The following is a 16,384-nucleotide window of genomic DNA, read 5'->3' on the forward strand; positions in this document are numbered from 1 at the left end:
TAGAACCAAACAAAAATGCTCACTTTTTTTAAATAAAAATTTGTAATTTTGGTATTTTTACGTTGTGGTAATGAAATTTGAGTATTATATTAAACTGAATATGTTTATCACCTCCTCCAAATAAGAAAGTTGTGACCAAAAAAGGCAGTTTTTAGAAATTTTTATTCTAAAACCTAACAAAAAATTCACATTTTTTTTAAATAAAAAATTGTAATTCTGATAATTTTTACGCTGTGACAATGAAATGTGGAGATTTTACTACTTTGAATATCTATATCACCTTCTTCAAATTAGAACGTTGTAGACCAAAGCAGGCAGTTTTTAGAATTTTTTATTTTGGAACCGAGCTAAAAATTCCCATTTTTTTAAATAAAAATTTGTAATTCTGGTAATTTTTACGCTGTGGCAATGAAATTTGAGGATTATATTAAACTAAACATGTTTATAACTTCCTACAAATTTGAAAGATGTAGACCAAAGAAAACAGTTTTTAGAAATTTTTAATTTGAAACCAAACTAAAAATTCCCATTTTTTTTTAATAAAAATTTGGAAATCTGGTAATTTTTACGCTGTGGCAACGAAATTTGGGGATTTTGCTAGTTTAGACATGTTTATCACCTCTTCCAAATTAGAAAGTTGTAGACTAAAGAAGGCAGTTTTTAGAAATTTTTATTTTGGAACCGAACTAAAAATTCCCATTTTTTTTAAGTAAAAATTTGTAATTTTGGTAATTTTTACGCTGTGGCAATGAAATTTGGAAATTTTCCTTGTTTGAACATGTATATCACCTCCTCCAAATTTAAAAGTTGTAGACCAGAGAAGACAGTTTTTAGAAATTTTTATTTTAAAACCAAACAAAAAAATCTTAATTTTTTTGAATAAAAAAATTTGTAATTCTGGTAAATTTTACGCTGTCGCAATGAAATTTGGGGATTTTATTAAATTTAACATGTTCAATACTTCCTTCAAATTAGAAAATTGTAGACCAAAGGAAACAGTTTTTACAAATTTTTATTTCTGAACCAAACTACTAGTGTCACTCTATTACACATCAGCCGCGACAAAAATAAAAATTTTCGGACGGAAAGCAATCTCGAGCACTTATAAAGTAGTAAAAGTGGAATTTGACGCGAAAAAATCTTCCGGTTGACCACAAAAACCCATTGAAGTGGATCCGTGACTTGGCGACGTACGTCGCAGCTAATCTAATTAATAAAAGTGTCCCATAATTAACCCATAAACTCGCCGCAACATGGTAGATGTCATGGTCAATAAGCTCCTCGAAGTCGTGACTCCTTCAGCGTGTGCTATATGTCAATCCCTCTCTTTGCCTCGGAAAATGTCAATTAGCAGATTCCCACAGTATGAAAATTCGCCAATTATTGCCCTCCGATGTTCGAAAGCACGCGAGGAAGTAAAGGAAAGCAATGAGTTAGGAGATGGCAAATGTGGGTCGGCCATCGACAGCAGGTGGAAAGTGGCTGATATCAAAGTTTCATTGAGTAATTTGTACGACAACCGGTGCAGTCGAATGCTGGAAACCCTCGAGTTCGTGTGTCTTCAGTGCTTGTGCTTGTGATAGGATTATTGAACATGGGGCCTATCAAGGTAAAAATTTCAAATTTCGCACCGCAATAATACGAATTTTTTTGATCGCGGGTTGCTGTGGAAAACAAATTGTACCTATCTGTCAATTGATAAGTGTCATTGGTCGTTCAAACTAAGACGTACGTTGTGGTTTTCGCTGTATTTATGTTTCTAGAACAGATAAGATAAGAAAGCGAAAAGCGCATCTTTAGAGGATTTCTCACATTATTTTCTTATCTAAACGAGGACAATGTGGACTATTGAATTCTTTGTATTGTCGTACTTTCTTTACTTTCTTAGCAATAAAAACACGAATTATACAAAAAACGAAGAAAATTTTTAGTATCTCCCGCGTTTTACGTAATTTATGTAACTTTTATCTGCTACTAAGCCACATTTTATGGTCTTCCGTGGTGCTAATGGCTCTGTAATTGTTGGCTTCCTTTGTATTTTATTACAGTGAAACTTGAAAGCATCTGAAAGGATTTCTGTTTTTGCAAGGAGTCGATAAAGAAACCATTAAAATTTATCCTACTATAAATAGTTTATTGTATTGTTAAATTAATTGGAAATTATACGCCGCGCCGGTTAATTTCTAAAATATTAAATTCTTTTGTGAAATATTTAGCAACTTTCAACTACGATGTCATTATCACAGTGTTACCAATCGGATAATAAACACAAGGCTTCTTTGGCAGTTTGATGCATATAAAGACGTGAAATCGATAAAACAGTCGTACCAACCGGCAATAAAAGAAAATATGACTTTGACATTGTTAGAAATTAATTCAACTAACGGAAATGAGTGAATACTGTCAATTTCAGCGATCAACTTACCTTGACACATATTGACAAATTTGTTATAGGAAATAAAAAATTGACAGTCATTTTTACATTTTTTTATTGATTTTCTATGACTGACATTGTTACAAATGAAATCTACAAATGGAAGTAGTAAAACTGTCAATTTCTAATGTCAATTTGTCACATTTTTCATTAAAAAAACTAGTAAATTGACAGTCTTTTTTACAATTTTTTATTTGACTGTTTATAACTTTAATGTTATTAGAAATAAAATCTGCAAATGCAAATTCGTTAATACTGCCAACTCTCGCCGTAACTTTGCCATATTTTTGACTATAAAAAGTGGCAATCATTTTTACAATTTTTTTGACTTTTATGACTTTGACATTGTTAGAAATGAAATTAACAGACGAAAATTGCAAAATACTGTCATTTACAGCGAACAATTAACCATCAATCATATTAGAAAATAAATTAAAGAAAATAGTAAAATGATGTCCTATTTACAATTTAACTATTTTGATTTTTATGACTTTGACATTGTCAGAAATAAAATTTGAAAACAGAAATGAGTTGATAGGCTAATTCCAGCCGTCAATTTGCTCTATTTTTGATTAGAAAAATTAATTATAGAAAATTGTAAATTGACAGTCTCATTACAATTTTTTTATTTAATTTGATTTTTTATGACAGACATTTTCAGAAGTAAAATTAATAGACAAAAATGGTTTTACGGACAAAAATAGATAAATACTGTAAATTCCAGCGGTCAATTTGCTTATTTTCTGGTTAAAAAAAATTAAATGCAAAAAATTGTAAAATGACAATCTCATTTACAATTTTTTTATTTGACTTTCTATGACTTTGACATTGTCAGAAGTGAAATAAAAGACGACAATAGAAAAATATTGTTGATTTCAGCAGTCAATTTGCCCTATTTTTGATTAAAAAAATTAATTATTGTAAATGGTAAATTGGCAGTCCTATTTACAATATTTTAATGAGACTTTCTATGACTTTGACATTGTTGGAAGTAAAATTAATGAACGGAAATAGATACATGCTGTCTATTCTGAATTTGTCAAATTTGTGATTAAAAAAAATTAAATGCAAACAATTCTAGTAAAATGACCGTTCCATTTACAATTTTTTTTTTATTTTTTATGACTGACATTGTCCGAAATAAACTGTCGCCGTCAATGTGCTCTAATGTTGATCAGAAAAAAAATAATTATAGAAAATTGTAAATTGACAGTTCCATTTACAATATTTTAATGTGACTTTTTATGACTTTGACATTGTTAGAAGTATCATTGAGTATAAAAATAATAAATATATATTTTAATACTCAAGGGAAGTATGTACTGTCAATTCTAGCAGTCAATTTGCCAAATTTCTGATTAAAAAAAATAAATACAAAAAATTCTAGTAAAATAACAGTCCCATTTATAACATTTTTTAACTTTTTTTGACTTTGACAAATAAAATCTGCAGATGGAAGTGAGTTAATAGTGTCAATTTTCGCGGTCAATTTGCTCTAAATGTGATTAGAAAAATAATAATTATAGAAAATAGTAAATTATCAGTCCTACTTTAGATTTTTTTAACTTTTTTTTGACTTTGACATTGTCAGACATAAAAATTTGCTTATGAAAATAAGTTAATACTGTCAATTCCAGCTGTCAATTTGATCTATTTTTAATTAAAAAAGATACTTCTATAAAATAGTAAATTGACTGTTCCATTTACAATTTTTTTATTTGATTTTTTATGACTTTGATATTGGAAATAAAATCTGCAGGTGAAAATAGATAAGTTTTGTAAATTATAGCGTTCTATTTGCCATATTTCTGATTAGAAAAATTAATTACAGAAAATGGTAAATTGACAGTTTTATTTGCAACCTTATTATTTGATTTTCTATGAGTTTTTTTGACATTATCAGAAGTGAAATTCACAGACTAATATGGCTAAATACTGTCAATTCTAGTGGTCAATTTACCATATTTCTAAAAAAAAAATTAAATACAAAAAATGGTAAATTGGTAGTTCAATTTACAATTTGTTTATTTGACTTTCTATGACTCTGACATTATCGGAAATTAAATCTGCAGATGAAAATAGATAAATTCTGTCAATTATAGCCTTCTATTTGCCAAATTTCTGATTACAAAAATTAATTACAAGTGGTAAATTGACAGTTTTATTTACAACTTTATTATTTGATTTTCTGAGTTTTTTTGACATTGTCAGAAGTGAAATTCACAGACTAATATGGCTAAATACTGTCAATTCTAGTGGTCAATTTACCATATTTCTAAAAAAAAAATTAAATGCAAAAAATGGTAAATTGGTAGTTCAATTTACAATTTGTTTATTTCACTTTCTATGACTCTGACATTGTGGGAAATAAAATCTGTTGATAAAAATAGGTAAATTCTGTCAATTTTAGTGTTCTATTTGCCATATTTCTGATTAGAAAAATTAATTACAGAAAATGGTAAATTGACAGTTTTATTTGCAACCTTATTATTTGATTTTTAATGAGTTTTGTTGACATTGGTAGAAGTGAAATTCACAGACTAATATGGCTAAATACTGTCAATTCTAGTGGTCAATTTACCATATTTCTAAAAAAAAAATTAAATGCAAAAAATGGTAAATTGGTAGTTCAATTTACAATTTGTTTATTTGACTTTCTATGACTCTGACATTGTGGTAAATAAAATCTGTTGATAAAAATAGGTAAATTCTGTCAATTTTAGTGTTCTATTTGCCATATTTCTGATTAGAAAAATTAATTACAGAAAATGGTAAATTGACAGTTTTATTTGCAACCTTATTATTTGATTTTTAATGAGTTGTGTTGACATTGGTAAAAGTGAAATTCACAGACTAATATGGCTAAATACTGTCAATTCTAGTGGTCAATTTACCATATTTCTAAAAAAAAAATTAAATGCAAAAAATGGTAAATTGGTAGTTCAATTTACAATTTGTTTATTTGACTTTCTATGACTCTGACATTGTGGGAAATAAAATCTGTTGATAAAAATAGGTAAATTCTGTCAATTTTAGTGTTCTATTTGCCATATTTCTGATTAGAAAAATTAATTACAGAAAATGGTAAATTGACAGTTTTATTTGCAACCTTATTATTTGATTTTTAATGAGTTTTGTTGACATTGGTAGAAGTGAAATTCACAGACTAATATGGCTAAATACTGTCAATTCTAGTGGTCAATTTACCATATTTCTAAAAAAAAAATTAAATGCAAAAAATGGTAAATTGGTGGTTCAATTTACAATTTGTTTATTTCACTTTCTATGACTCTGACATTGTGGGAAATAAAATCTGTTGATAAAAATAGGTAAATTCTGTTAATTTTAGTGTTCTATTTGCCATATTTCTGATTAGAAAAATTAATTACAAAAAATGGTAAATTGACAGTTTTATTTACAACTTTATTATTTGATTTTCTATGAGTTTTTTTGACATTTTCAGAAGTAAAATTAACAGACTAATATGGCTAAATACTGTTAATTCCAGTGGTCAATTTATCATATTTCTAAAAAAAATTAAGTACAAAAAATGGTAAATTGGTAGTTCAATTTACAATTTCTTTATTTGATTTTCTATGACACTGACATTGTCGGAAATGAAATCTCCAGATAAAAATAGGTAAATTTTGTCAATTTTAGTGTTCTATTTGCCATATTTTTGATTAGAAAAAATAATTTCACAAAATGGTAAATTGACAGTCTCTTTTACAATGTTATTATTTGACTTTCTGTGACTGTGACATTGCCAGAAGTAAAATTAACAGACACAATAGGCTAAACTCTGTCAATTCCAGCGGTCAATTTGTCATATTCTTGATTAAAAAATTAAACGCAAAAAATGGTAAATTGACTACGTCATTTACATTTTTTTTTCTCGACTTCTGCAACTCGCCTCAGCCAATTCAAGTAACGTGAGCTGAAACCCGAGACCCGCCGAAATTCGCACCCAATTACGCCGATTTTCCAATCTAACATCTCCAAACAAAGTATCCGTTTTTTTAATTCGTTTTTTATAGAAACTGATGCGCTCGACGGACCTCGTTCCATCAAATCGTTACTGCACAATTAAGGTCAAACAGCTTAATCTTCTGGTCATATTTCAAGCGAATTAATAAATCCAGAAAGAAATTTTCTCCATTGTTCGTTTATTATGCGCATTGATTAGCACTTCACGTTGCTCAGTCACATTTCGAGCAATTTCAAGGTGGTGCTGTCATTAAAGTAAACATGTTCCTACATGTGATTGTGGAGTTCTTTGCTCTGAATGCAATGTAGGTTGGGTTAGCGCGATCCATCCATGGCAAAGATCTACGAAATTGTTTTATTACCACGTATGCTGGTGATAATTGCCTGTAAAAACTGGCCTAATTTTTTCTAGTTTTACTTTCATGGTAAAATTCGCGTTGCATCGGTTCGCTCTTGAGCTCAAAATTCCTAATTTAAGTAAACACCTCGAAGTTTCTCCTCAGGATTGTTTTAAAATAGTTACCGGCAGCGCAATTAAAAAACACAGGTGAAAGTAGGTGATGAGACGGAGTTATTGACTCCAAGACTTTCTTCCATTACGTTATGCTCAAATTTACAGGTGCTCCTCTTGGTGGTCTTCGCTACGGTTTACTGTGCGGAAAAACCTCCACCTACTGTTACCCGCACTGAGATTAAAGTGTCGCGGAGTTTGAATCCAGAGGATATGCAGACTGTTAATGTGATGACGAAGGATGGGAATGTCGCGCAGTTGATTGTTAAGAGGAGAGATAGGAGGACGGAGGCGCCGAAGGAAGAGGAGAAGAAGCCGTTTTCGAGGGCGATTTACACGAATTGGATTCCGGTGTCGTCGTTTTATTACCAGCCGAATATCATCAGGTTGGACACTATTGCGGTGGTGAGGAACGCGACGGAGAAGAAGCCTAATGTCATCGATAGCGACAGGTAATTTTTTTACAATAAAACTAAAAAAATATATAAAAAAAATAAAAATTAAAAAAAAAATTCTTAATTCAGATAATTGTACTGCCATAGTAATAAAATTTAGACAATTTATTGGTTTTAACACGTTTACCACATCTGCCAAATTACAAAAAAGAAGACATTGCAGACATTTTTATTTAGCAAATGAACAAAAAATTTGCATTTTTTAAATAAAAATTTGTAATTATAGTAATTTTCACGTTGTGGTAATGAAATTTGGGAATTTTACTAGTTTAAACACGTATGTCAACTCCTCTAAATTACAAAATTGTAGACCAAATGAGACAGTTTTTAGAATTTTTTATTTTGCAAACGATCTAAAAATTTCCATTTTTTTAAATAAAAATTTGCCATTCTGGTAATTTTCTAGCTGTAACAATAAAATTTAAGGATTTTAGTAGCTTAAACACGTTAATAATTTTCTCTAGATTAGAAAACTGTTGAACAGAAAAGACATTTTTTATTTCGAAAACGAACTAAGAATTCTCATTTTCTTTAAACAAAAAATTGTAATTCTGGTAATTTTCACGCTGCAGCAATGAAATTTGGGGATTTTACTAATTTTGACACGTTTATAATTTTCTCTAAATTTGAAAACTGTTAACAAAAAAGACAGTTTTTAGACATATTCACTTTGCAAATAAACTGAAAATTTCCACTATTTTTAGATAAAAATTCGTAATTCTGGTAATTTTTACTATGTAGTAAAAAAATTTGGGAATTTTACTAGTTTGAACACGTTTATCACGTTCTCCAAATTAGAAAGTTGTACACCAAAGAAGACAGTTTTTAGAATTTTTTATTTTGCAAACGATCTAAAAAATTCCACTTTTTTAAATAAAAATTTGCCATTCTCGTAATTTTTTAGCTGTGACAATAAAATTTAAGGATTTTACTAGTTTAAACACGTTAATAACTTCCTCTAAATTAGAAAACTGTTAAACAGAAAAGACAGTTTTTAGAAATTTTTATTTTGAAAACGAACTAAGAATTCTCATTTTCTTTAAACAAAAAATTGTAATTCTGGTAATTTTCACGCTGTAGCAATGAAATTTGGGGATTTTACTAATTTTGACACGTTTATAATTTTCTCCAAATTTGAAAACTGTTGAACAAAAAAGACAGTTTTTAGAAATATTCACTTTGCAAATAAACTAAAAATTTTCACTTTTTTAGATAAAAATTCGTAATTCTGGTAATTTTTACTATGCAGCAAAAAAATTTGGGAATTTTACTAGTTTGAACAAGTTTATCACGTTTTCCATATTAGAAAGTTGTACACGAAAGAAGACAGTTTTTAGAAATTTTTATTTTGCAAACGAACAAAAAATTCTCATTTTTTTTTAAATAAAAATTTCTAATTCTGGCAATTTTTACGCTGTTACCGTGAAATTTGGGGATTTTACTAGTTTGAACACGTTTATTATCTCCCCCAAATTAGAAAGTTGTAGACAAAATGAGAGATTTATTAGAAATTTTTATTTTGCTACTGAACTAAAAATGCAAATTTTTTTAAAATAAAAATTTATATTTCTGGTAATTTTCACGCCGTGGCAATAAAATTTGGAGATTTTTCTTATTTAATCACTTTTATTATCTCCTTTAAATTAGAAAATTGTAGATGAAAGGAGGCAGAATTTAGAAATTTTTATTGTGGAACCAAACAAAAAATTCCCTTTTTTTGAAATAAAATGTAATTCTGGTAATTTTTACGCTGGTGCAATAAAATTTGAGAATTTTACTAGTTTGAACACGTTTATTATCTCCCTCAAATTAGAAAGTTGCATATAAAAGGAGAGATTTATTAGAAATTTTTATTTTGCTACTGAACTAAAAATGCACATTTTTTTAAAATAAAAATTTGTAATTCTGGTAATTTTCACGCTGTGGCAATAAAATTTATAGATTTTACTTATTTAAACACGTTTATTATCTCCTTTAAATTAGAAAATTCTAGATCAAAGGAGGCAGAATTTAGAAATTTTCATTGTGGAACCAAACAAAAAATTCCTATTTTTTGAAATAAAAATTTGTAATTCTGGTAATTTTCACGCTGTGGCAATGAAATTTGGGGAATTTACTAGATTGAATACGTTTATTACCTCTTCCAAATTAGGAAGTTGTAGATCAAACGAGACAAATTTTAGAAATTTTATTTTGCAAATAAACTAAAAATTCTTATTTAAAAAAAAAAATTCGCAATTCTGGTAATTTTTACGCTGTGGCAATAAAATTAAAAAATTTTACTAGTTCATTCAAGTTTATTATCTCCTTTAAATTAGAAAGTTGTAGACCAAAAGAGACAATTTAAAAAAAAAATATTTAGCAAACATTGAAAAAATTCTCATTTTTTAAATAAAAATTTGTAATTCTGGTAAATTTCACGCTGGTGCAATAAAATTTGGGAATTTTACTAGTTTGAACACGTTTATTAACTCCCCCAAATTAGAAAGTTGTAGACAAAAGGAGAGATTTATAAGACATTTTCATTTTGCTACTGAGCTAAAAATGCACATTTTTTTAGAATAAAAATTTGTAATTCTGGTAATTTTTACGCTGTGGCAATAAAATTTGGGGAATTTACTAGATTAAATACGTTTATTATCTCTTCCAAATTAGGAAGTTGTAGATCAAACGAGGCAAATTTTAGAAATTTTATTTTGCAAATAAACTAAAAATTCTTATTTATTAAAATAAAAATTCGCAATTCTGGTTATTTTCACGCTGTGGCAACGAAACTCGGGGATTTTACTAGTTCAATCAAGTGTATTATCTCCTCCAAATTAGAAAATTGTAGGCCAAAAGAGACAATTTAAAAAAAATATATTTAGCAAACAGAGAAAAAAATTCTCATTTTTTAAATAAAAATTTGTAATTCTTCTTTGTAATTTTCACTGGTGCAATAAAATTAGGGAATTTTACTAGTTTGAACACGTTTGTTATCTCCCCCAAATTAGAAAGTTGTATACCAAAGAAGACAATTTTTAGAAATTTTTGTTTTGGAACCAAAAAAAAATCTAATTTTAAATAAAAAATTGTAATTCTGGTAATTTTTACGGTGTGGCAATGAAATTTGAAGACTTTACTAGTTTGATTACGTTCATCACCTCCTCCAAACGACCAAACGAGACAACTCAAAAATAAATAATTTCACAACCAAATTAAAAATTCCCATTTTTTGATTCTTCCAGAATCCCGAACGTCCCCAAATCGGTCACCATCCGCTCCGGCGACATCTACATAAAAAACAACAACGAGAAGAAGCGAGCGCGCTCCATGGTCCAAATGGGGGAGGATGGCATCCCCGTCGTCCAAGGAGTGCGCGTCCCTGACGACGAGTCCGACCGACAAACTTGGAGGAACGCGCGCGTCATCAACGGCGAATTAGTCCCATATGAAGAAGGTTACAAGCCACCTGCAGCCGTTCCCGTCGGCGAGTTAATCTACGCCAGTCAAGCAAAAGAGGATGTGAGAAGTTTAGGTCCTTTCACCAAACAGGACAATTTTAATTCCTACGGTCCTTTCACTGTTAAGGACAATCTTCCGGGAGAAAAACCCAAAGAGAATGAAGATTACGTGCACTTTAACACCCAGTCTGGAATCGGTCCGTTTACTAAAGCCGATAACGCGAAGATTACTAATTCCAAGTTGATCGATTACATCAAAGAAATCAACGCGAAGGAAAGTAGAAGAGATTATTTCGCTAGGCGGAAGTACCGCTCGTACGACGAAAGCTCGCAGATGCAAAGACGAATGTTGCAATATCCAGGGCAGCACTCGTACCCTAATTCGTTACTGTACACTCCAACGTCCAAATTAAGTCCGGTGACGTTCAGCGAAGGGGTGCGCACCCCTGTCTTACAATACGCACACCCGGAGTTGGGGGTTCAACCCGCCAAAGTCACTCCAGAAGACGAAATTCAGTACAAAGAGTACGAAGTGGACAGCGGCCGCCAGTCGCAGTACGATGGGAACAGTGTGGATTATTACCGGAAGGACGTCATGAACTACCCCTATAACACCTATTATATTAAGCCGAAGCCGGAGCAACCCTTCTGGATTAGAATCACCGAAAGTATTAAAGATAACGTGCAGAATGGGTTCGCGAGGATGCAGCAGTTGACGCGGCCGGTTTTTGAGCCGATAGTGGAGGCGACTCATAAGATTTCGCATAATTTGGGGTTCTCGAAAGAGCCGCAGGCGCAGGATAAAATGGGGTTGATAGCCCCCATGGGGAGTTCGGTGATTTTACCGGCGCTGGGGCTGGTGGCTGGGGGAGCGGCGTTGGGCCTGGGGGCGGCTGCTGTGGGCAGGTTTCTCAACCCGGAGGACATGAGGGGCTTTCAAGGTAAGAACAAGTAAATTTAAACCTAGAAAAAAAAATTCTAAAACTCTCAATTTTTGTTCTAAAATTCTATAATTTAGTACAGGTAATGAGAATCTCAAAACTAGAAAACATACCAAATTTAGTTGTTCTAACTTTAAAACTGTCGGAGTTACGAAATTTAAATCGAAAACTTTTTATTCTGAGTTAGTTCTGAAAGTAAAAAATTCTAAAATTCGCAATTTTTGCTTTAATATTTTAAAATTTAACACACTTAGTATTTATCACAAAAGTAGTAAATGTTCGAAATTTGGTTGATCTAACGTTAAAACTGTCGGAGCTACTGAATTTAAGCCAAAAATTTTGATTTTTAGCTAGTTCTACAAATCAAAAATCTAAAATTTTGATTTCTTTGTTTTAAACTTTTAAATATTAACACACTTAATAAGCATTTTATAAGTAGTAAACATACCAAATTTGGTTGTTCTAACTGTAAAATTGTCGGAATTACGGAGTTTAATGGAAAATTTTTAATTTTAAGTTGGTCTAACAAATAAAAAATTCTGAAAATTTCAATTTTTGTTTTAAAATTATATACTTTAAAACACTTAATAAACATCTCAAAAGTAGTAAATGTACGAAATTTGGTTGTTCTAACTTTAACACTGCCAGAGTTACGAAATTTAATGGAAAAATTTTGATTTTGGGTTAGTCCGACAAATAAAAAATTCTGAAATTCTCAATTCTTGTTCTAAACTTTTATGATTTATTACACCTAATAAGCATTTCAAAAGTAGGAAATGTACGAAATTTGATTGTTCTAACTTTAAAACTGTAAGAATTACGGAATTGATTAGAGAAATTTTGATTTTGAAGTAGTCCTATAAGTCAAAAATTCTCAATTTTTGCTTTAAAATTCTATAAATTAATACGCTTCATAAGCATCTCTTAAATAGCAAATGTACCAAATTTAGTTGATCTAACGTTAAAACTTTCGGAGTTACGAAATTTAATCAAAAATTTTGTATTTTGAGTTGACCTACAAATAAAAAACTCCAAAATCTTCAATTCTTGTTCTAAAATTCTGAAATTTAAAACACTTAATGTGCATTTCAAAGGTAGTAAACATGGCAAATTTGGTTCTCCTAACTTTAAAACTGTCGGAGTTACGAAATTTATTTTAAAATGTGATGAATTGGTTCAACAAATAAAAAATTCTGGAATTCTGAATTCTTATTTTAAAATTCTATAATTGAACACACTAAATAAGCATTACAAAAATAGCAAATGTACCAAATTTGGTTAATCTAACGATAAAACTTTTGGAGTTATGGAATTTAATCGAAATTTTTCGATTTTGAGTTGGTCTAACAACCAAAAAAATTCTGAAATTTTCAATTCTTATTTCAAAATTCTATAATTTAATGCACTTAATAAGCATTTTCAAAGTAGTAAATGCGCGAAATTTGAATGTTTTAACTGTAAAATTATCGGAGTTACAAAATATTATCGAAATTTTTTTATTTTGAGTTAGTCCTACAAATAACAAAAAACTGAAATTCTTATTTTTTTTCTAAAATTCGAAAATTTGATACCCTTAATGAGCATCGCAAAAGTAGTAAACATACCAAATTTGATTTTTCTGACTTTAAAACTGTCGAAGTTACAGCATTAAATCGAAAAATTTTAATTTTGAGTTAATCCTACAAATAAAAAATTATAAAATCCTCAATTCAAGTTTTAATATTCTATAATTTTATACACTTAATAAACATATTTAAAATAGTAAATGTACCAAATTTGATTATTATAATTTCAAAACCGTCGGAATTATGGAATTTATTCGAAAAATTTTGATTTTTAATAAATATAAAAAATTCTGAAATACTCAATTCATGTTTTAAAATTCTATGATTTAATACACTTAATAAGAATCTCAAAAGTAGTAAATGTACCAAATTTGGTTAATCTAACGTTAAAACAGTCAAAGTTACGGAATTTAAAGGAGAAATGTTGATTCTGAATAATTAGTCCTATAAATAAAAAATTCTAAAGTTTTCAATTTTTGTTCTAAAATTCTATAATTTATTATACTTAATAAGCATCTCAAAATTAGTAAATGTAGCAAGTTCTATAGTTCTAAGTTCAAAACTCTCGGAATACGAAATTTATTAGAAATATTTTTCGATTTTGAGCTTTTACAAATAGAAAAAATCTGAAATTCTCAATTCTTGTTCTAAAATTTTGAAATTTAATTTACTTAATGAGCATTGCAAAAGTAGTCAACATGCCAAATTTGGTTCTTCCAACTTCAGAACTGGTGAAGTTACGGAATTTAATCGAAAAATTTTGATTTTGAATTGATCCTACAAATAAAAAAATCTAAAATCTTCAATTCTGGCTTTTAAATTCTATACTTTAATAACACTTAATAAACATCTCAAAGGTAGTAAACACACCAAATTTGGTTCGGGGTTACGCAACTAAATAAAAAATATTTAACTTTGAGTTAGTCCTTCAAATAAAAAATTCTAAAATTCTATAATTTAGTTCACGTAACAATTTTTAAAGTAATTTAACCAAAAAAAACGATAGAAAAAAATCTTTTATTCGCAGGTGTCGTGATAATGGAAGACAACCCCCACGCCCCCCACAAGCGCTTCCGCCGCAGCGCCGAGGACGAATTCTACATGCAAAAATTAGTCTCTGAGGTGGAGAAAGACAAAGGCTTGCACCACCTCGCCGCCCCTCACTTCTGGTCGGACACCCCGTGCGCCAAACGCCTCTTCTGCGACGTCATGGTCCACCAGAACGACGACGAAGTCGTCCTCATGGAGAAGAAAATGGACAGTTTGATGGCATCGTAAGTCTTGTTGTTAGTTACGCAATGCTCAGTGTTCCAATGCACTTGAGATTTGAGTCCACTGGCAGTGAGTGTAGAAAGTAGTTTTTTTCTTTGGTTTCATTGACGAGTCATGGTTAAACACCCATAAGTAGGACGGAGAAAGCTACCGTCTTCATCTTTTCGTGGTTCTCACCACACCCAAGCAATCTTCGATAATCAGAACAAATCACTGTTATGGCCCTTAGGGCCCTGCAAACAATTGCTGGCCTGAAGGCCACACGTGAGGGCAGGAAATGTAACAGCCAACAATGATAATTATGTAACTGCGACAATCAGCTTATGTAACATAAAAATGTGGAAATCAAGGATTTATTATTCTATAGACTCGTTAAATTCTTGCCAAAGATGCGACTGGGTCGGAATGCTGATTAGCCTCGAGCTGAAAGTTGTTACTTTCACTCAAGAGCAGACAATAACGAGCGTTAAACCGCGATAATAACAATAATCGCTCTTCTTCCAGTGTCCATCCAGATGTGGCCAACCAGGTCTCCCACCATTTGCAAGAAGTAATGGACGCGGTGAAAATTAGAGATTGCTCCAAGTTTTACTGCAGTAGAAGATACGTTTTTCCTGCTCCAGCGGCGTAATTAACACAGAAAACTGTAGCTTCAACCATGACCCATGAATATTTATTGTCAGTGTTAGTAGTTTCTTTTGAAACATTATATTAATGTTACCTAATAGTATTGTTATAACTGTTTAAAACGATCAGTTCGTTTGACTTCTTTGCCATATTTATCGATGTATGGTCCAAAATTTGGGATTTGCAATTTCTTCAGCAAAAATCGGAATTGGAAAATGAGGCTGAATTTCCTTGCATTGTTATTGTGGATACTAAAACTATAGTGATATTAAACAATGTACATAGTCACCAAACTTGTAATAATTTATAAAACAATTTTTAATATTAAGGACTAAACGTATGAAATAAAATTAAAAACAATGTGTGTTTTTCTTCTAAAATACCAATAAAACGACTAATTTTATGTGTACTATGTCAAAGCAGTGACTCTAAAACAGGTGAAATTTGGTACAGTAAATCAGCGAGATAAAAATTTTAATCTCTCCAAATTTCGTTGCTGTAACCTTAAAACTGCTAGAATTACACGTGTAAATATAAAATTTGGAAATTTTCGGTTTATTACAAAAATTAAAATTTCTAAAATTGTTTTTTTTTTGGCTTAAAATTTTGAAGTTGGGTACAATAAATAAGCGAGATTAGAACAGTAATCTCTCTAAAGTTTGTTGCTGTAACGTTAAAACTGTTAGAATTACACGTGTAAATACAAAAATTTAAAATTTTTGGTTTATTGCAAAAACTAAAAATTCCTAAAATTAGTGCTTTTTGGCCTAAAATTCTGAAATTTGGTACAGTACATCAGCAAGACGAGAATAGTAATTTCTCCAAATTTCGTTGCTGTAACGTTAAAACTGTTGGAATTACACGTGTAAATATAAAATTTTGAATTTTTTGGTTTATTACAAAAATTAAAATTTTTAAATTTGGTGCCTTTTGGTCTAAACTTTTGAAATTTGGTACAGTAAATCAGTGAGATAAGAATAGTAATCACACCAAATTTCGTTGCTGTGACCTTAAAACTGCTTGAATTACACATGTAAATATAAAATTTTAAAATTTTCAGTTAATTATAAAAACAAAAATTTCTAAAATTAGTGTCTTTTTTGGTCTAAAATTTTGTAATTTGGTAGAGTAAATCAACAAAACAAAGAT

The 16,384-nt window shown here is 30.0% G+C and overlaps 1 protein-coding gene across 1 annotated transcript; it reads left to right on the forward strand.

Annotated features, from left to right (window-relative positions):
* The first annotated feature begins 1,319 nt into the window (after positions 1-1,319).
* On the forward strand, positions 1,320-15,595 carry LOC148166497 (uncharacterized). The gene is made up of 5 exons (XM_088048703.1): positions 1,320-1,609; positions 7,041-7,384; positions 10,615-11,771; positions 14,364-14,610; positions 15,113-15,595. The coding sequence occupies exons 1-5, from the start codon at positions 1,595-1,597 to the stop codon at positions 15,237-15,239; spliced, it is 1,890 nt and encodes a 629-aa protein (XP_087904829.1). The 5' UTR covers positions 1,320-1,594; the 3' UTR covers positions 15,240-15,595.
* The last annotated feature ends 789 nt before the right edge of the window (positions 15,596-16,384 follow it).

The sequence above is a fragment of the Gnatocerus cornutus genome, unplaced genomic scaffold, assembly GCF_029298725.1.
Source record: "Gnatocerus cornutus isolate USDA-ARS CGAHR unplaced genomic scaffold, icGnaCorn1.1 ctg00000023.1, whole genome shotgun sequence".
NCBI lineage: Eukaryota > Metazoa > Arthropoda > Insecta > Coleoptera > Tenebrionidae > Gnatocerus > Gnatocerus cornutus.

What these genes read in the sequence shown, in the direction of transcription:
- LOC148166497 (XM_088048703.1), top strand. An exon ending in AATGTCATCGATAGCGACAG is followed by an intron (nt 7,385 to 10,614) that starts GTAATTTTTTTA and finishes TGATTCTTCCAG; the next exon opens with AATCCCGAACGTCCCCAAAT. An exon ending in ATGGACAGTTTGATGGCATC is followed by an intron (nt 14,611 to 15,112) that starts GTAAGTCTTGTT and finishes CTCTTCTTCCAG; the next exon opens with TGTCCATCCAGATGTGGCCA.